A 21,750-nucleotide genomic window follows, 5' to 3' on the forward strand; every position below is an offset into this window, starting at 1 on the left:
GAATACACGTCACATATGGACTAGGAAGTGATGTGACATGGGGCAGTGCTTCACACAGCTGTCATTTAGCAGTTAAATTCCAGAGAGATGATGCCACAACCCACAGTGCACACCATGCACAAAGCCATGCTCCTCCTGACACAGCACACACCCCAAACCCACAACGCTTCACTGTGGTACAAACCAGCCTTTGGCTGTTCTGCTCTAAACTTCTGTCTTGTATGCCAAATTCAACCTGCTCAAAGCTTCCTGTAGTACACTGAGATTAAGAAGTCTGGGGAATGATCATCATGTCATGCCACTGTAAATTATCACAGCTCCACCAACTCTGCCCTAATATGAAACGCCACAGAAGTGCTCAGAATCCAACAGTGATGAATTTAACATGCCTCCTTCCACTGTACTGATGTCAGCAGAGTTACAGCAATTTATGCAATACAAGGATCTGTCCTTTTCTCCTTATCAAAGCATTTGATCAAAATCAGTGACATGCAAAAAGACAACCTTACTTAATTTGAGCAGCAGAGTCAGGCTTGTCACTCTAACATCATAAGAAAAACGGAGGTATTTACATATGGGTACTTGCATATTCCTTTTTATCTGCCTTCACAAAGATAACAGCAAGATCACTTTCTTCCTCAGTAAAAACTAGTGTGAAACCTCACAAAGGATCAGCATGTTCCCTTGCTCTTCCCTCCCTCTTTTCCTCTCTTCTGAAAAGCAAGACCTCAAGACATTTCAAATCTTCATTAGCTACTTCTCTGCCTGTGACAGCCTGGTGGTGTGGAGAGGCTGCAGCTCTCTCTCTTCAATTCACTCTCGAGTCAGAAAGGTGAGACCCCGTTTCTGATGTGAGGTGACAAGGAGCTCACAGTGCTGAGTGCCACTGCCACAGGTGACACTCTCATCACCAGCAGTGGTCCCTGCCCCAAGCTACAGATTTGGAGCCTGTGGAACCACAAATGAGCTCACCCAGCAGCCCCAGATCTGCATCTCTCAGGGTGAATTTCAAACAAGTGCATGCATAAATTCTTTCATTTGGAAACCTGGTCTGTTCAAGAACTTGCTACTACGACCATTTAGAAGAAGCTGCTACAGATAAGATTGATGAAACGTATTGATTAATTTTCTCTCAAGCTACATTTGAATTTTAAGTTTTCCCTAAACAAAACCAGTTGGTTTGGTTTGTTAGTATTCCAGGGACTGCAGCAAAGTGCTTCAGCAGCAAAGGAAGTTCCATGATAAATGTGTTCTCCAATCCGCATCTGTAGAGTAGCTATAAAATCACAACAATCCAGGCAAAATTTTTCATTATGTTTTTAAATATACTTATTTACATTTTAAATCACACATAGACAATATGAAATATCTTTCACTTAGACAGGTGGGAACAAGAAAACAGATGCATCCATTAAGCTTGAAACAATTCAATGAATTCAGTAGTACTTGGTGAACACTTTGGTTTATGGATATAGCCTTTGTTTTAACTTACTTGAAAAAACACCGCCATGGCTCCTACCACCCTGTTTTCTAGAACTGCTGTTCCAAAACTGTCAAAGTCATCAGGATTGTAGAAGTAAATCTGCATCTGCAAAAATTAAAACCAACAACAGAATCACATTAGTGTTGATTCATACAGCTTTCACATGTTGTAATGCATACACGTTGTATGTAAACCCAGTGCTACGAACCTGAGATAAAGGAATTCTGCTGAACAATACTGTTTAACCAGCATCTTGATTAATAGCATGACTGCCCTGCTGGGACAGTAAGCAGGGAACAGAGTTGATGCAATGCATTTTAATACCAAATCCAAGGGTAAACAGTATGGCCAGTCTGTTCAGATGTTAAACTTTGTGCTTTCTGCCAGCATCTCTTCATTTCTTTGCACGTTGAAGGCTCATCTCCCGCTCTGTTAAATGTGCTAAACATATTTATCTCAAAATCCATAGAGAATTTTGAAAAGGATTTCAATGTTTAGAGTTATTCCTTTACTCCTAAAGTAATTTGTAAGATAAAAGTCTGTCTCCATAGCAATGCATTTTTATGAGCCTCTGATATTCAGGTCTATCAGTTAAGGTCACACTTCTCCCTGTCTTCAGTTAAATTTCATGACTTTTATTTCCAAAGCGTTAGTACTCTGCAAAAAGCGTGAAACAAAACCAGATATATTGCCGTAATTTTTTAATGAATATTAAATATCAGTAATTGCACAAACCCCAAGTAAGTGCAGGTGAGAACAATGATTACCCCAAACTAATAAATGTTGGAGTTACACAAATAGAAGAAGACCAAGAACAGCTTCCTCTACACACTCTGCTGGTAAACAACCCCACTTCACTACACACATGCCATGAATAAGGGCAGCCTACACAGGCCTGTGGGTGCTCCTGCTCTTAATTTCCTGTATGGTTCTTGTTCCACTTCTCACAGTAGTTGAGCTCCCACTTCTGCCAGCTGTCTGAACACACTGCTGCTTCTCCAGTAGTTGTTCAACCTCTCCATTCCAAAAGAAGGCCTTAGCGTTAGTCCATCTCTATCAGCCATGATTTGCTCCAAAGAATCTGTTTTAATGCGTGCAATGCTCTCTTTTCAACTCTACTCCATGCAAGTGTGTATATAGTCACAGAATAAATTCAGTATTGGTAACATTTGTTGTACACAACACAAATTAAAACCACATGCCCGATGGAGACAGCCAAGCACAAGGACTGGACTTCACAGTTGTTGCTCCTGTGGCCATTCAGGGAACCTTCCAGATGGGTTTCACAACCCAAACCAGCACTGCCTGGATGATATCTATGCTCACTTGTGCTCATTAATGCCAGAAAAAAAAAAAAAAAAAAAAAAATATATATATATATATATATATATATATATATATATATATATATATATATATATATATATATATATATATATATAAAAAGTCTGTTTCTGGCTATGAAATGGGAATGGACCCCTTGGCCTCTCTGCCAGCAGCCTCTTGCTGAACCTGTGCACCCACTCTGCTCATCACCTGCCCTTTTCACAGCACTACAGTGATGGTAAGAGATTGCCACACAGCTCAGAGTTTGAGGGAGAAACAGAGTCTAGCTGAGACTGCCCTTGCCTCCCAACACACTGCTGGTCTGACCATGGCTCCCTCCAGCAAGCCTGTCTGCAGGACCCAAACACCTGCTTGGGCTTTTCAAAATAGTGCTGAATGACACATCCTACTATATTCACAAATGCACTACTTTCCCCATGTTTTGTTTGTGCCAAGAGAGATTATGCCCTTTCATCTTGCACAGATACATTCCTACCAACATTCACTGATTCCCAGGCTTCTGACTGTATATCCTGGCTGCAGTGGATAGGTGCTTTGCCAGTACTATACAGTTGAAAAACATCACAGTATGGGGGAAAGGCCAACATAAAGATCAGAGCATGCAGAGGCAGAGATACTTTTTTCAGCAGGAGGAAGACCACATTCCAAATAGCCCACAAAGAAATAAAAAAAATTTGGCCCTCACACTAGCTTTATAAAATTTAAAAGTAATTTTCCTCCCCTTCTTTGGCAATCCTATTCCCAGCATACTCACAGCACACACACAGATGCTGACAATATCTCACAAAGGTGGCAGTGCCTCCAGATTCTGACATTTGTGCATTGAACAAATGCAGAGCAAGGTACAGCCATTCATTGATGTAGAAAATAGAAACAGTTTGTTTCAGGTAGGATTTCTTAAACTTCAGTTTATCCAGCACAGACAAACCTGGCAAAGCAATCAAATTACATTTTGCTCCTCTTTAAAATAAAGTCGAATATTATCTATGCCTTACATAAAACATTTCACAGTATATTCCTCACAGGAGTTTATGAAGAAAAGCATCACTGAGTGAGTTCAGCATATGCCAGAATCATTTTGGATCAATTTTGCTCACAGCATTTTAAGGAAATTAATTTTTACAATGCTCTCTTGCATACCAGTGCAAAGGGCTTCAGTAAAAGAGTTTTTCATTCAGATCTCTCATCTTAGCAGTGCAATCTCACAGCCTAATCGAGAATCACACTCTGCCTTGATTACCAGACACACTGGAGCATTTTACCGCTGCTCCCTGGTGTTTTTCCAGAGAACGTGGTTGCTCTCTCTGCATCTATCACATCAAGGGGAGCTGTCCTGTATGAAAAATTATTGTCATCTGTCATACAGTAGCTTCCTTATGTGCTCATACAGCTAGAAGGAACATTTTAGGAGTACAATATCTGAAGAATTGTTATTATATATTTTACACACACATACCCTGCAAAAACAATGTTAAGAAGACAGTAAAGTTACACCCTCAAAGCCTCATGGTTCAAGCTGCACATAAAACCACACCTGGACACTGCTGAGCATTAGTATTATGGCAATTTTCTAATTATGTGATCACATATTGTTCTCTTCCATAATACAGCCTCATCACTTTTCCCCAATTTACAATAAAATGCAAATGCATCCAATGTATTTTTGTTCTTTTATCCATAATATACATAATATTGAATGCATTTATCAGTAGATAGTTAATTTAATATTTTCTATGGGTGGGATAAGGTTCTTTATGTACAAAGTGGGAATAAGACAGTTAACTGTAAAATTAATTTCACCGCATACTTAAGTGGCCTAAACATGCTAGAAAATTTTCATTATTACTCCTTATTATACAATTAGTATATACAATATATGGGGTGCTTTGCATATAAATGACTTCTACTGTCTCTGCCTGGGATGTAAAAAGCAGCAGCACAGAATGCAACAAAGAGGCTTTTAAGCTAAAGAAAATTTGGATCGTATTATAATATGCTATTTATGAAATGCAGAATGGAGAATCACCCAAGCTTGCACATCCAACCTAAATTGTGGCACTGACTGATTGCAGCCCCATACAACAGCATTCTTTGTACATTTTTGCATGGAATTTCTCACCAGCTTCTATTTTCCAAAATTAAAAATTTTAAGGCAGTAAAGGCTGAAATGCCCTTTGTAGTGTGACAGTACCTGTGTGCAGTCAGAATGCTCTGTTCCACTCATCCCTGCTGACTGTGCTCCAAAGAGCCTTCCCCATGGCACAGGTCCAGGAGGGCACGAGTGTCCTGTTCTCTATGGCACAATAGATGAGATTTACAGGGCTTTCACATCTAGCCCCATTACAACTAACAAGGCTGGGAAAGGCTTACATTGGCTTTCCCTAATCTCAGATGTGCAACACAGCAGTGTACTTTCATTTACCTTGTAAAGAGGTATCAAAAAAACCAAGCGTGTCCAAGCAACTTGAAATTTTCAGTATTTTGATAAAGCCAAGCTGAGACAAACCATCCCTAGAGAAACAAAGGTACTTTTCCTGCAGGAAAACAGTCTCCATCCTAAAATGCTACCACTAATACTGCTGTAGCTACAGAGCTTTACCAAGACAGGGAAAGGGCAAGAGTTTGCTTTTAATGGGAAAACTTCATGCTTTGACACTCTTCACACTATAAAAGAATTGTTTTCAAACTTGAGAGAGATTTGCTGTACAGCACAGTTTTAAGCCTGAAAAAATATCACTCAGGGCAAAATCTTCAGACTGTTACAAGTGCCTTAAAACAGAGGATTAGGGAGAAAGCCTTCACTCTGCCATAACCCAGGAGATAATCACCAGTCACCCTGAAAAAACATGTCATGTTTTCTAGTCTCTGCTGTCCAGGAAGATCCAGTGGCCAACCATTGCATTTCCAAGCACTCCAGGTCTGTCTGTTCCCAGCCTGCAACACTTACACAAGTGAATACCCCACATACATCCAACATGTGGGTGATTCTCAGCCTGGAGAGCCTTTGTCTCCAAGCTCCTACCCCTCTCCACCATGCCCTGAGGCAGGAAATCGCCTCTTCCTCAGGACAACCTATTCCCTGCAGAAACACCTTGCTTTAATTGTGTTCTTCCAGCCTCCACAGAAATCTGGTGTTATCCAGACCTGGCCAAATGTCAGGCCCTGCTCTGTGCTTAGGTTTTGATGCCAAACTGGGCTGCCACCATACTGATGTTGTAAGGACAGGCTGCCCAAAATGTGTGTGTTACTGAGAAATACTGCCCACCAGAGACCAGTTCTGATTTTATTAAGGGCAATTGCCTCTGAATGACTAAACCCTCATTATGAAATGTCACTGGCTTGCAAGAACTGAGCCTGCTTCCAATGAATGGCTTCTCCTCGCCACCCATCCACAAATAAAAGGCTCTGTCTCTGTGCTTGGCATGACAGGCATCCAGACAGAAATCACCATTCCTGTGCACGACATCTCCTCGCTGTCACTGCCCCACTACAGAGACAGAAAGTTTACATCCAGTACAGACTGTCATGGCCAAACTCATTCAGCACTTATGAGAGAAAAGCCACAATGAGTGTTTGATAGATCCCAGAAGATGTGAGTGAGTTCAAAGCAATTCTAAGAGACTGCAAACCAAGCAAGTACATTTTCCGTAGACAGATGCCAAGTATTTTAAAAATAAATAATTGAGACTTTTAAATTGGGCTGCTATCACCCTGTGCAACCTCCTACAGCAGATTTCTCTTTAGATTAAAAAATGAACAAAGGCTCATTGTGCTGTCACAGATGTGGAGTACAGAATATTCAAAAGAATCAGGAATTCTGGTGCAAGGGAAAGGATCATTGGAATTATCTTTCTGTTCATTTCCTTCCAGCAATCCAAGGACTACCATGCAATTTAAAGCATGGTAAAAAAGCATAAAAAAGAAAAGGTTTAATAGACCAGCCAATTTTTTGATGAATTAGGCAGCAGGACACAGAGGGAGCAGCACTGTGGATTATTATGTATTGCTTTAGAGACTGAGAGTATTTTCAGAAGAGCACAACACCCAGGCAGTGCAGGTAGATTGCAACTCTTTACAGAGTGGTAAAACAAAAATTTTGAAATGTTTGCTTTAAGTGATGGAGTTAAGCACTGAATATACTAATTCTTAATTAGTGTCTTTGCTGCTTCCATTGTAAGAATAAATTATTCTCAGCCACTTTTACAACTGGATTTAAAACCTTTTGCACAAAAATAAATTCTCTGCTAAGATTATGAATCATACATGATTTTTCTTAATTGAAAGCTCGCATGTAACTTACTTTTGCTTTAAATATGTGCATAGATTTCCAGTGAACTGGATGATATGATCCATTTGGCTGGAATAAAAATTTTCTACAGACATAATGTAATCTTCACTGCAGCACTAAAAATTCAGAATAACTGTCCTGCAGTCTGTGTGTTTACTGGAGTGTGAGATGTACACTGGGGCAATAAAGTCTAATGTTTGACTTCTCATTATATTCTCTTTAAAAAAACCATGAAACTTATCATTTATAACATATTCAAAATCTGCTTAGGAAAGGCAGGGGGAAGAGCGAATCGTGATGTTTTCCAGTTCTCCTACCAGAGCTTGATGTAATAACACAGAGTATATTGCATTCTTTTGAAAAGATAAAGTTGAACAGGAGCAGATAATGGCATGTTTTTCCTGCCTAGTCTATTATTCATCAGTGAATTTTTAACTGTAGTTAGGCAGGTAGAGAGATGTATTTTGAATGTCATAACTTGGTATTCTACAGAGCCTAAAAGTGTGCTGGGTAAAACTGCAAAACAAAGAGTCAGACAGGGACTTTGTCCTAATGTAATTGCAACTTGATAATGAATACAATGCTAGGCTGAAAAAAATGAAAGCAGCTGAAACAACAGGAAGAGCAAGATCATGCAAGTGAAATACCAGAATTTAACTCAATTTAGACGTTCGTTCCCTCAGAAGTATGGTAAATTTCCCTTTCATCTTCTTTAACAGTAAGCAGGAATTCTTGCTTTGTTGTCTCCAAACAACACAGTAGGTGAACCTAAGCTAAAAACTGAGACTAAGCAATTTCAGAGTCCTTTTCAACCTGAAGGGTGGTAGTTGTTGCACCTCTGCCCATAAGTCTGCACAGCATTTAAACCTGTGAGTGGTCCAGTGACAGTTCAGTGGAACAGGGAGGAAACCCAGAGCTCATGGGGTCACCCTGGGCTCCCATGCATTGTTGGGTCATGGCCACACCACTCAGGATCTTGAGCATTTAGTCCTGAATGTTAAGAGAGAAGGACCTTGCCAAGCCAGAAATTTCTCTGATTTCAACTGCCAGAAATAAATGCCCCTTAGGCTGCTCCCATCCCTAACAGGAAAATCCATCTCGTGTGTGCACAGTGAGTCATTACACAAGGAAGGCCCATTTGATGCTAAAAAAGCTGCATGTTGCATTCATTTGTATTACCCTAATATGAAAATAACGGTGTCAGTGTTTATGCTTTCTGTAACGTGAAACTTTTTTGCAATTGCTTTGTACTCCGAGTAACAGCCATATGATTCACCATGAAATGAAGTCTGGAAAATCGTTTTGGATAAATGGAACTATAAATTCAATAGAATTTCCATGACAACATAGATTGCAACACTCCACCACAAGTGAAATGTTATAAATCATTCAAAACAAACAAAAAATCAGCAGTAAGTCTTCTCTTTCACAATGCACAAGACCCTTGAATTATAGAGCTGTGGTTATTCCCTGCCAGTGCAACACCTCTTGTTTCTGATCTTCCTTCCTCTGTTTTACAAGTGTTACTTCATATTTGACCTCCTTCCAAACACAGGAGATTATAATACTAACACTTTAATACTAAGACATAAGCAAGAACTGAAGCATAACGAGCAGGAGACTTTTTTGAACCTTTCCTTCTCATCTCTTAAAAATGTTTAAAATATCTTCATCCTGTGATAATTCTACCTGTGTATCCAGCTACATCACAGCATCTTGTTAGACACACAAATTAGGAGGCTCTTTTTCTGGAAACGTGGGTGGTAACTGCTGCAATAGGGTGCTCAGTCAGCTTGTGAAAGGGATGTGAACCACATGTCCAAGGAATGGAAGAGATCCAAGGAGAGGAGGTAAAAATAAAAAAAAGCCTAGAAGATTGCCCCACACAGTATTGCTCATTTGTACCCTTCCATCAGAGGATTCCTGACAAACAGTATTTCACTGCAAGTCCAAGGAACCAGAATGATGTGATTCCAGGAGAATCTCCACTGAAATTTTAATATCACTGTGGCTGTTGCCTTAATGCCTGGAAGAAAAACTTTGAAAATGCAAAGCTCTTTCCTTCCTGAAAAGATTTAAAAGCCCATGAAAACAAAGGAGAGAGAAATACTTTAGTCCTAGGTTGGTTTTTTTTATGTGTAGAAGTAGGAATATTTCTTAAACATCAAGTCTTTTGGTAACTTGAGAAGTGGCAACCTATCAGCCCTTGGACTGCAAAGGCTACTAGAGAGTTTCTGCTACCTTGCATTGATCACTGCCCATTTCTGGGCCTCAGTTCCTCATGTGGTCATTGCCTATCCCTTCTTTAAGCAGAAGTTTTATGAAAAAAAGTTTGAAAATTTTGAAATTAATGGGAAGAATGACACACTTGAAAACCATGTTGGTTGGTTGGAAACTTTTCCTAGCATGTGTGATTAATACAATTTCATATCCCATTTACTTTAAAGATGCACTAGCAGAAGTATTCATTCCTCTGAGAGCTCATATCTTAGCACAAATTCCTCTTCCTACACTGTGGAATTCAAAATGTCCTGTGTGTGGTCTTTTTTCTTGTTGATGATGGGATTTTTTTCCTCTTTTTTCTTCTTCTTTATTCTTTTTTTCAGTGGGAGAAAGCAAGATCTTCCAAGAGGTTTAATGAACTTCCAAATGCCTCAGAACAAATTTGGAGGTATTTATAGTTCCACTCTGGGTTCAAAGCTATGCAGCAGATGGGGCACGTTTTCAGCAGCATTTTGCTGGGCGAAAGGCCATTCCTATCTCTGAGGAGATGTGAAATCCTCCAGGCTGTACACTTGCAGAGTTATTTTTATTTATGAACTGTGAAGTAGATGGACAGTTACAGCAGAACCAGGCCAGGACAACAGCTTACTTGGAGAGTAAAAATAATAATGGTTTTTCTCATATTTTGCAGAATACACCTCTATCTAGACCCTCATCATAATGCCAAAGGCAGAGCAAACAGAGTGCTCAGCAGCTACTTGCAGATTACTGGAGGGAAGTGTGACAGCCTGTGCTGCAGGGACAGCACTAGTTCTGTCACAGCTGTCCCATTGAAACATCAGGGATTTTTCCAATGCAGCTGCTTAATGTGGGTGTTTTACTTCAATATTCTCAAAAGGGTTTAATATGCAAGGAGTGAGTGCACTATATCCTTTCTAAAGCTTGGGATTCCTGAAAATACCTCAAATTGAAATCCTTCCCCACCATGGGCTGCCTCCCCAAATTCCCCAGTGTTGGAAAACCTTACATGTAATATCTCTGTACTCTGTCTCTAATCCTCTAGGTTTCTCTACCTGTACCCTCTGATTGTTTTATCTGCACACATCTGGACTGCAGTGTTAAGACATTTGTAAACTTCTTTCCTTAAGTGTACAGACACACACGCACACAGAGCAGCTGAGTATACCTTATATCTTAATATATGTATATCTTAATGGCAGCAGTGTGTTAAGGACATGATTCTGGATTTACACTAACAAATCAAAAAGAACTAGACTTCAGCACAGCAAGAAGCAAAATACTCAGGCAAACAGCAAAACTGATGGAAAAGTAAAGTGCTGGAAATTGTGTAGTGTTTTAAAGTTAAACCCATGTCCACTGTCACAGCTGCAAGCCCATTTGCAAACACATTTTGTAATGGTCCTTTGCTAAATGTGTAAGTTATTTTTCCATTCCTAAGAAACACAACAGCTCTGATTCTCACCCCCTCCCTTGCTCATACCTGTCTGCAGATGACATATTGAGACTCCCCTGGTGCTTCTGATGCTGCTGCTCACTTGTGGCATCACCTTATATAACGTGACTAAAACCTCTCAGCTTTAACACTTCCAATTTCTTACAGGCCCACTGATGTTGAAAGAAAACAACGTTGAACTTCTTTGGAGTCCCAAAGAACACAATAGCATCCCCAGAATGGCATTTGAGTCCAAATTTCATAGGCTTTGGTTCAGTACAGCTTTCAGAACACACTCCTGGTGGGAGGCATGCCCAGTTGTGTCCCTGTTCAACAGGCTTTGGGCCAGTTTCATCCCTTCCCTCACTGTATTTTAATCATAGAAATGATTTGCGTGCCCAAGAGTCACATTTCCAGTCTGGCTCACACCTGTGTATTTCTGAAAGCATCTCTTCTGCCTCACCATCACACACTCAAATAATTCACCTGTGTAATGGACACCAGGGAAGTTCTGTTTTTCAGTGTGACAGCTGCTGGCTTCTCTCCAGAGTCTTGGTGTCTCTGGCTCTAGACGTGCCCAACCAATTTAATCCTTGCTCATGCCACTCCCCTCACCACCAGCACCAGCTATTTGGATTGCACTGGCAAAACAGAAATGGGAAGTGGGGACACTCCAAACTGGTGCAGCCTCTCCCATCACACAGCAGGGAGAGCAGGACCAGGGCTGGGCAGGTTCCACCTGCCACACAAATACACACCAGTATGTGCTACTGAGGCATTCACCTCTCCTGGTGCTGTTCTGTCACAGCACAAAATGCCTCAGTGGAACTTTTGAAATATGGGAGTTGCACAAGTAAAGTCCTTATCATAAATCTGATAATTAACCTGCATAACTGATTTCCCTCCTGGCAGCAGGCAGGTCAGAATAAATAGTCTATTCAATACCTACTGAGAGAAGACTTCTATATTTCATGTTTACTTTAGACAAGTACAAAAACCTTTGGACAAAGGGCCTCAAAGAGTCAAATTCCTTGCAGTTTCAAGAGAGTGCCCTGAATAAAACATAAAGCAGCTATGCTCTTATCCCTAAAACCACAGGTATGAACCAGATGTCATGCTTATCTTCTCTTGAGATTACAGCAATCGCACGCCTTCAGAATATAAAGTAAGCTTTGGATCAAGGAACTGAAATATATTAAAAGTGTGGCACTGAAGTTAAAAATTCAAATATTAACCTAGAAATCACTGTTTCATTCAAGAGTCTGTTTATAGCCTATGTTCTGTAATACTTCTTTTATTTAACTTTTTTATAAGACGTATTATGAATCACAAATCTGAGATAAAACTATTTGCATAAATCTCAGTATTGGTAAGCAAGATTTTGCCAAACAGATCTTTCAAATATACCACCATCTATTAAACATGCATCATGGCTCAAGAAACAGAATTAAAGTTAAAATCCTAATTTAAATTTTAAACTTTCCTATTATTGTAGTGAAGGTTTAGAAAAAGTGAGCATATGCTGCATTCAAATATTGAAAGGAGATTAAACCCAGAAAGGTATCTCAAAGACAATTTTGAAGTTAACAATACAGAGTAACAAGAAATGGTGCAAATGTGCTCTCACCATACCTCCTTGATCATAACCAGTCACCTAAGAGTGCACAGCCAGAGAATTATTCCAGAATGTTCAGTTTTAAAAAAATAACATTTTCCTCACTCAACAAGTGAACATCACTAATACATGTGTTTGCTACTGCGGGCATTTGAGGAAAAGTGTCTCATGCTCCTTCTCACCAGATGCAAAATACATTTTGCCCCAGCAGATTCAAGGGTCATACTCCCATTGCAGTATTTCTTCTCTTAAACTAGGTCCAGGCACCACCTCCTGACTCCCATGTCAGCACCTCAGGAGCAGCAGTGACTGCTGCAAGGGTGAGGGTCTGTTGCCCCTGAAAGAGGGTTCATGTCCCACTTCAGTTTTTTCTCAGCTTTCCTCCTCCATCTTGGCTAGCTTCAATTTTTAATCCAACATTGTAGTTTCCTTCCACAGCATCCCCTGTCAAGCACACACACACTCCAAAGGCTGTCAGCAGCTAATGCTAACACTTCACTAAGAGAAGTCTGCTAGGTCAATTTATGACAGAAACATTGCAGGTTTGTAATTAGAGCCCTAGATAAGAAAGCCTGCGTTTACTCAATAATCTCCACATTCACTTAACAGAGGCATGCATCTCCTCTCTAGCTGTAGAGAAAAGGTGGTGAATGTGACCTGAATCCAAGCTGGAATGTCACCTGCTTGATCTTGAGAGAGCTGAACTACCTTGTTCACAAACCAGTATTCACCAGTGACCCAGAGCCTCAGCCTGCCCTCCAGCAGCAGGGCCTGTGACTCCTGGGGAAAAAGGATCCAACATCCTGGCTTACTCATGTCAATAAAACAGAGTATGAAGAGTCGTAGGTTAAGGCATTAACGTGACCCTGTCTGTAAGGCTGAACAGTCAAACTTGGTTTGAGGTGAGAGCACAGACCCAGGCTGCTCAGCTCCATGGCAACACTAATGATTTGAACATCTTTATAACTTTTAATTGAAGATATAGGAAAAAATTTGAGAACAGTAAAAAAAAAATAAAAATATTAACAACTGAGTCTTCTAGTGTCACATACGCCTTATCCCCATGTCTGTTAGCAAATGAGTTTTTCTTATAAAAACAATCTATGGATAGTATTAAATGTGGTGAAAACATTCTCCTTTAGAAAAAGAGGTGAGATAGGCTACATCTAGTTCTTGAGTCCAGTCCTAATTTCTGCATAAAAACCCCAAGTAACAGCAAAAAGAAACGAAGTGCGCAGCCAGATAACAGCTTCTGTGACTGATACTTGCAACTTCATTACTGTGGAAAGCAGGCAATGAAAATGGCTGTTATCAGCCACTTCAACACCTGGTAACTCCTGCCAGGTGGCACAGGACAGCCTCTCCCTGCCTTGCCAGCCATGGGATCACAGCAGTGCTGTGAAAGGGAGTGTGTCTGGGCTCACTGTGCCAGGCTTGCATTGCACAGACGGAGGAAAGAGATAGGAAGGAGAACAACAGAGAGGGGGGAAAGAAAAGGACAAAGAAAGAAAAAATAGCATCCCCATCTCTCACACCAAAGGGCTGTTAAGACTTCGCTGAAATTGATGGCAGCTCTGGAAGATTCTGGTACCTCTGCTACTCTGAGCAGCTCAAAACACATTCAGGATTATGACTGGCTTCCTTGAACACCCAGTGGTTGCTGGATTGGCATTACAGGGTCCTGGCATCCCAGGAGATTGTAAAATTCAAGTATTTCAGTTTACCTCCTTCCCTTCACCAATTATCATCTGGCCCTTTCACTCCCAAGATCTCCTATCACACAGCCAAGGCTAGGGCTGGCACCAGTGACTCTAGCAATTACATGCACCAGTATTTTACAGAACACCAGCCTGATCTGCTAATTTCCAGCTCCATTCAATTCCCATTTAAGCACAAAGCTCAGAAGACTATTTCAAGTTGCCTTCTTTCTGTTGAGTTTCTTAACAATGCTCCACACAGGCCCTGTGTAGAGCAGTGTGGCCATGGATATTGTTTAATACTCCAGGCTGCAGGGATACAGCTCTGGAGAGCCCTCATAAAACACTTGATTACAGCTACAGGTGCATCAGGCTCTGTATCCTGTCTCAGGCACCAGGCACTAATGGAAAGTAAATCAAGACATGGACAAAGAGCAACTGTTCCCTTTGCTATACCCCTGCAGCTTCCAGCAAGCCTCAGAGGCCTTTCTGTCCTGGAAGCTGCACAAGGATCATCCTTGACTGGTGTATCCAGAGCTCAGTTAAATCCTCATTCCAACCTGTATTTACTGCTGACTGCTAGAAATTCATTTCCCAAGGGGCTCCACAATTCATCACTTCGATACACTGCTGGAAAAGTGCTCCCTTCCCTGGAATGTGCACCTTCTGTCTCTCTGGAGCAGAACCTTAGCTGTATTGGGAAGCATAACAAGTAACATTTATTTAACTTTGTTGAAATTTCACAGTTCTTTGTAATCATGCACCCAGAGTCACCTTTCCCAAGCCAAGATGTCATAACAACTATTTATCTTTTTTTCGTGTCACTGTTTTTTTGGACATACCCAGCATTTTTTAGGATGCGCAGTTCAGAACCACTCAATTATTTGTACCATGGACTGAAGATTCTTACATGTATTAATTTCCTAATAATTTCACATCTTCTTCTTTGCCTTTTTGCTACTGCTGAGCACTGAGCTCACATGTTCAGACAGCTCTTTGCAAGGACTCCAGGAACACTTCCTTGAGTGGCAATAACTAATTTAACGTTCATTACTCTATGTGCAAAGTCAGAGTCTTCTAACCTAGTTAAACCAGAAAATGAGATTTATATGATCCTGCTTTGTGTGTGTGTCTGCATATGATGTAAGAACTCTACAATAATTTGAGAGTGCATTGACCAATTTGATCAAAACCCAACTGCTCACTTGGGTTCTGGAAGACTCAAAGACACACATTCAAGTGCCTTTGCAGTTAAGTAGCAAAGTTAAAGAGAGATCCAATTAGTTTCACAAGTATGGATCAAATATTGAAGACACTCCCTGTCCTCCTTCACAAAGCACTTCATCATCATGCCCAGCATGGGCAGCAGACACTTCAGTGGCTGTCATGTCCTCTCCAAGCTCAGCAATGCTGCACACAGATAACCTGAGGCTTTTTCAGCTTGAGAGCACTCATTTCTGCACCTGGGGATGTTACAGGTCACACAATGTACCCACTTTCTTTTGCTCAGTGGGAATGCTATCAGTAGGTGCAGATTCCCCTGAGTCATGGAGAGAATACCAGCATTTGAATCTAAGCACACATAATATTAATAGAAATCCACTACTCTGTTAAATATTGTAATATGGTAACTTTAATCATAAAGCCTTTCAGTATTTAAATACTTCAGGCACTGTAGACATTTATACAACTAGCAGTAGATGAATTTTCAAATAGATACTTCTGAGTAATTATCCTCTTGAGACAGCACCAATTGCTAAATAATGCCTCAGTTTAAATGGCACATAGCTATTATTCCAGGCACTACTAAATCTCTCAGAAATGTAACAAAGATGGTGATAAATATCTGACACTCCATTTTAGTCTTCATGTGGATGAGGAATAGGACATTTTTTCGCACCTGTTTGCTGGAATTCAAAGACAATTCCTTATAAAATTAGGAGGTAGCCCCTCCTGCTTGCTTTAACAAACCAGGGTATGCAAATTTGTTTTAGACATCAGCAAAGACTCCTTATGAGCACAATTAGCACTCAAACTCACAAGGAAAGCTGCCTTAGCAAAACATATCAGAGGAAGAATGACTGGTCTCTAACAGGATCCAACCTGACAAACGTGAAGCCTGGTTCAAAAGATGCTACAATCACAGAAGCCAGCAAACCACAGGACTTCTGCACAGTATTTTGAGCTCAAAGAACCTTAACTAAGAGGCAAGAGTTCCTTAGATTGGCCTGTCTGGGCATGCAAACATTTCTGGGGGAAGGTGGTTTAAATATCTAACATATAGCACAACATAAACTACTGGAGCCAACTTAGGGGAGATTTCCTCCTCCTTCCATATCACAGCCTGATTACAGTCACATACAAACCTGAGTTTGTAATCACTGTTATCTTGCTCTTTTCCACATTAACAGCAGCAAGGCATAAATAAGGATGAACTTGCCTCCATGGCAAAAATGTCAGGCATTTTACCAAATCCATCATACAAAGAAATATCCCCCATTGCTAGATGTCCTTTATCACATGCATGTCACATCTCACCAAGAAATAGTTATATGCACATGTTTTTAAAAGATTCAGGGCTTACACATAAATAAACACACACCTATGCCCACAAGCTTAAGGAAGCAATAGATTTGTTTTCAGCAGGATACTGCAAAAACCAAAGTTTATTTCCCCTAAAATGCATAAAATTGCACTAACTGATTGTCAGAGCATTATGAACTCTACTTACAAAAGTCTAAGAAATTTTAGCTATTCACAAACTAGTCTTGGATGACTTCCAAAGACCTTTGTTAATGCCTGTCCCCAGAGGAGATGGAGATTATGCAGAAATCCCACCCACCACAAGAAAAAAATCAGTATTTTAACATTCTTACTGTGATTCTGTTGATCCAGACCTCACAAGAAGCTACCAGGAAAGTTATCCACACCATTTTCTGTAATTTTAAACTCATCCCACCGCCAGATAAAACTCTATACCTGCTATTTTGGTTATTTTCATCTGTATTTTCCTAGATTGGCCTCCTTCTCTGTCTAGGCTTTTAAAAAAGCAGTGATTTGTTTGTCAGACCTTAACTCCCCAGATTCCACAATCTGCCTTTCCTAGGAGTTGTAATTATTGGGGGCAAGGACTGAAATGAAGTTGTCAAATGACAGTAATGGGCTCTCTTTCTCCCTTCCCAAGACTGATGCTATTCATTTGGAGAAGGTCTATACACAAGCCCTTCTAATCTGATCTGAAGAAACCTTGGTGAGACCTGGCTGTACCTTGAGTGGAAGACAGGTCTAAAATTAACAATAAGCTGACCTTTCAGCTTAATGCCTTGGCTATCACAGCTATCTATTGGTGCACTTTGCCCAAGTCTCACACAGACTCTGGCAGCAGGATAGGAACAAAGACAAGAATAACAGCAAATTTTTCAGTGCCACACAAATACAGCCACTTTAAAAGCAGAGTTGTGGACCAAGGAGATAATTTTATTTCATAATATATTCTGTTTCTGTAAGTCTTGATCTCAATCTTTGCTTAGTCAAGAAAAGCCTTAAGACAACTGTGTGGGAGCAAAGGCTTCTTTTCTTCTCTAGGTATACAGATTAAAATGGGCTAAGGCTTGTCCAGTGACTGCAGCACTGAGGTGATAGGGGACTACAGAATGTCATTGTTTTCTACTGAGTAGGAAGAAAAACATGAATATAATATCTTAATTTCTTAAATTTCAATTAATTATAATTCAATTTGGCAAGGCCTAACATAGGGAAATATCTTTACTTTCCCATCTTGTACATTTTTAAATGAATTTGAGACTATATGATTGATGGAAGCTTTCAAGCTTTTAAGCAGTGGATACTATATATAAGCTTTCCTTAGATAAATGATTTCCCCAATGTGAAAACGTTAGTTTTAATGCAATGAAATAGCCTTAATTGGTTGTGATGGGAAGTAAACCCTGAGATAAACATTGCATAAATAATTCACATCCTTCCATCTGGGGAACTTCTTCCTGAACTGCAAAGTGTCTCCAATCTGAAATGCAATACACATTATTTTAGCAGCAACCAAAAAAATGCAGACTTCTTCTCATTCACTGCATCTGGAGCGTAGAGCATCTGCTATTCCGGAGCTGAGTGCATATTTTAAGACATGGTTTCAAAAAGATTTTTGCTTCTGGACTAGAACATTTTCTGCCAACACATGGTCTTCCACAGAACTGGGGTCCGCTGTAACTGCATCTAACTTTAAGTGGATCTGTGGAAATTACAGTTCCCATGATGAAGCAACTGGAATATGTAAAATCTTCTTCATTATTTTCATTTACACTGTACTGTGGCCAAGGCAGCATCTAAAAGATATTTGGAGATACAGCTGTAGCATATTTCATACTGGTTCATGCCATATGACCCTACTGTTCCTTCTCTGTACTTATTTATTTTAAGAGTAGGTCTCCTGTTCAGGAACAACTTTTCCCCCAAGGACTTCCTACCAACACTTACTGCTGGCAAATGCACTCAAGGTGGGTCGCCTTGTTACAACAGAAAATACAGCTGATCACAAATTCTCTGCAGAAATTATGGCAATTACTGCACCCTGCACAAAAATCAGGGGGAGAATATGGAATCTGTGAAACCACAAAACTTACATGTATGTTATTTGATGTGATCCTATAAAATTCACAATGGAAAATGTAAGCAACCATGGCTTCTAAGTGCTGGTCATTTGGGTGTTGTGCAAATGAAACCTAATAGTACTTCACAAATTATTTTTTTCTGATCATATCTCTTGTTCAGCACAGCTACCGACTTTCCCTGGGTACCTGAAAGGTTTTTTTTAGTGGTATTATTCAGAAAATATCACAAGATTTGATGAAAATAATGTTGGTTAAAAACATGAATACGTAAAACAAAAGCCTCTGAAGTGAAAAAGTACTATCTATGCCGAGCTTTTAAAAGGTTTCAATCAACAATAACGTTGATTCAAAATGTTGTTTGAAATGTTTCAATCAACAATAATATTCTTAAAAAGGGCAACTGCTAGTGACATACTTATTTTTCTGCCTATTACACAAAATAAATACAGAAGCATAATGAAAGAATATATTATGCTTGCTTATGTTCATTGTCACGATTTTTATAGGATCAAATCAAACAGACAATGGAAATGAGTTTTGCAGTTTCACTATGCCTTCTGGTTATCAAGTGATAAGCTCCTAGCTGTTGACCATTTTTATTCCCTTTCAATGCAGACTCCAAAATAAACAATTCCAACTCAGAGAATGAAACTTTTAGGAGTAATTTCCTTCTTTCTCTGCAAAAACTTACAGAGGTTCTCACAGAACAGGGTGGGATATAATTTTTCAGAGAATTCAGTCAGAGCATTTCCTTTTTTTCCAGCAAAGCACAGGACACTGTGGGACTGGACTCAAATGACAGAGCTTACTAAGGCTGCCTCTACCCACTCTCAAGTCTGCTATGCTTAAAAGGTTTCTGCTGGCTTGGGTAGCTCTTAAATATGGAGAAGTGCTACTGGATGAGTCACAAATCATTCAGCAGGATATACTGTTCTGCTTCCAGAGGGGCACGAGCAATATGTGCAGCTTTTTATACCTACCAAAGAGCATCAAAAGGGTGCTGAGATTTTTCCACCTATGGAACAACTAAGAAAGGAAACAAGCATTTAACATGCCAGGATTTTTCTTGTTCCCTCTTGCTAGAGAAAAGCACCGAAAACACCTGAACCTTTCGTATGTCACTCCATATAATTAACAGCTTGAATTAACTGGTTTTCCCTGTTATTTTCATGCAACATGGGAAAGGGGGGAAGACAGGGAAAACATGTGATTTTTCAAACCACAACAGCAAGTCAGGGTGACTCAGAACAGGTAGCAATTAGGAACAGCAAGTAAATGTTTTGAAAACACCTTGATTCCACTTGGTGACATCTGTGTTAGAACAGCTTGCTCAGAGAGGATGTGCATAAAGCCTCCTTTAAGTTTCTTCATTCTCAAAATCTAGATCTTAAACACTCAGAGCAGCTCAACAGTTTCAAAACACAAGAAAAAATAAAAGGGGGAAAAAATAGGAAACCTTATGTTCAGAGTAATTTTGCAGAAAATCCCCAAACCACAGAAAAACAATTGCTTAGAACTTAGATTTAATATTGAGGGCTATTCAGGAAATACAAAATGGTTCTTCTAAATGTTTAAACATATAAACAGCGACTGAGAAAGCATTTCTTATTAAGCATTTTTATGGTTACAGCTACTTTGCTGCTGAAAAAGCAACTACTTATAAAAATAAAGCTAATATTTATGGGCACTATAGCTCAGGAAGGGACCTCTTTTATAAGACATTTACTGCAGCAGCCATCGCAGCTGAATCATGTTATTGCACAAAAATGAGGGTTTTTTAAAACTCAGGCTAGCATTTAACAACTTTAAGTAAATGATAGCATATGAAATTAACTTTCAACAGTAGTAAAATAAAGAATACCAAGGACCAAATCTGTGAGTTATTGATCATTCTCCCACCGTGTAAGCGCCTGCAATGGGGCCAAGAAGTGGGGAACACTGTGATCACCACATAACAAGGTGATTTACAGAGCTGTGCAGGTAAATAACAAAGTACTGCTACCTCTCCTTGAGTGGCTGCAACCCCTGGAAGTTCAAAACTCCCCTTTGCATTACTCTCCCTCAGCATCAAGAGCTGAATACCACACATCTTTTACAACCACTGCAGGAAAAACACCCCACTGTCCCCTGTTCTCTAGGAGTTATATCCTGATGTTTTTCTCTTCTCCTTGGTAACTGCTGGCAGCCTCATTTGTGAAAATTCTGTTCTACAGCACCCATTACCAAAAGACCTAATTACAGCAGTAGAGAGCTACCCTTACAGACCTCAATGGCATGACCTTTAAAGTACAAGCTCAAGGTCATACTTTCATTCACCCAAAGTCCCCAAGATTATTATTTTACAACGTAGGCAATAATCAAAGCCATGCTTTAGGGTTTGGCAGACAAGCTGTTCTGTCTATCAGAATAACTCACAGATGGTATGTATGTGACACAACATATTCATCATGTTATATTCTTAGTATATGCAATTTTCTTCCTTGCTAAATTTTCCAGCATTCAGCAAGGGCTCTAAGAAACTGCCGGTGCCTTGGAACAGATACCCTTCCAGCCTTGTTGTCTTTAAATTAACTGAATAAAGAAAGAATCTAAAGGTTGAAGAAACTCATTCTCCTGTGTAATTGTAAAACATATTGAATTTGATTTTTTTACCTTAGGTACTATTTTTTAACTTCTATTTTGTAGCTCATGTTTATTTTCTGCACTTCACATATTGTACTTTCCTTTTACTTGACGTGTACCATATTGTTTTAGATTTTGCTCTTACTTCTGCTTATTTATGATCCTTTTTTGACCAGAACCTCAATAAGATTTGCTTTAGGGGCATTTTTTTATCTTTTTTTCCAGGTAGTTGCATGCATAAGTGAACCATTAAAATTAAATCAGTTCAGTGAATCAAACTGATGAATGACAACAAACTAAAATGAGCAGAAACATACCTGAAGCAACAATCAGATTACTTATTTTACTTATATGTAATGCTGCTTTTTTTTCTTCTCCTTGACTTCTTTTGATAAAA

General features: G+C 39.7%; 1 protein-coding gene across 1 annotated transcript in view; it reads right to left on the minus strand.

Annotated features, from left to right (window-relative positions):
* PTPRG (protein tyrosine phosphatase receptor type G) overlaps window positions 1-21,750 on the minus strand; it is a 380,979-nt gene that overhangs the window by 129,169 nt on the left and 230,060 nt on the right. Inside the window, exon 5 of the mRNA XM_056501238.1 lies at window positions 1,493-1,588. Coding sequence (XP_056357213.1) covers window positions 1,493-1,588 — 96 coding nt within the window. The remainder of the gene's footprint in view (window positions 1-1,492; window positions 1,589-21,750) is intronic.

The sequence above is a fragment of the Oenanthe melanoleuca genome, chromosome 12, assembly GCF_029582105.1.
Source record: "Oenanthe melanoleuca isolate GR-GAL-2019-014 chromosome 12, OMel1.0, whole genome shotgun sequence".
Taxonomy (NCBI): Eukaryota; Metazoa; Chordata; class Aves; order Passeriformes; family Muscicapidae; genus Oenanthe; species Oenanthe melanoleuca.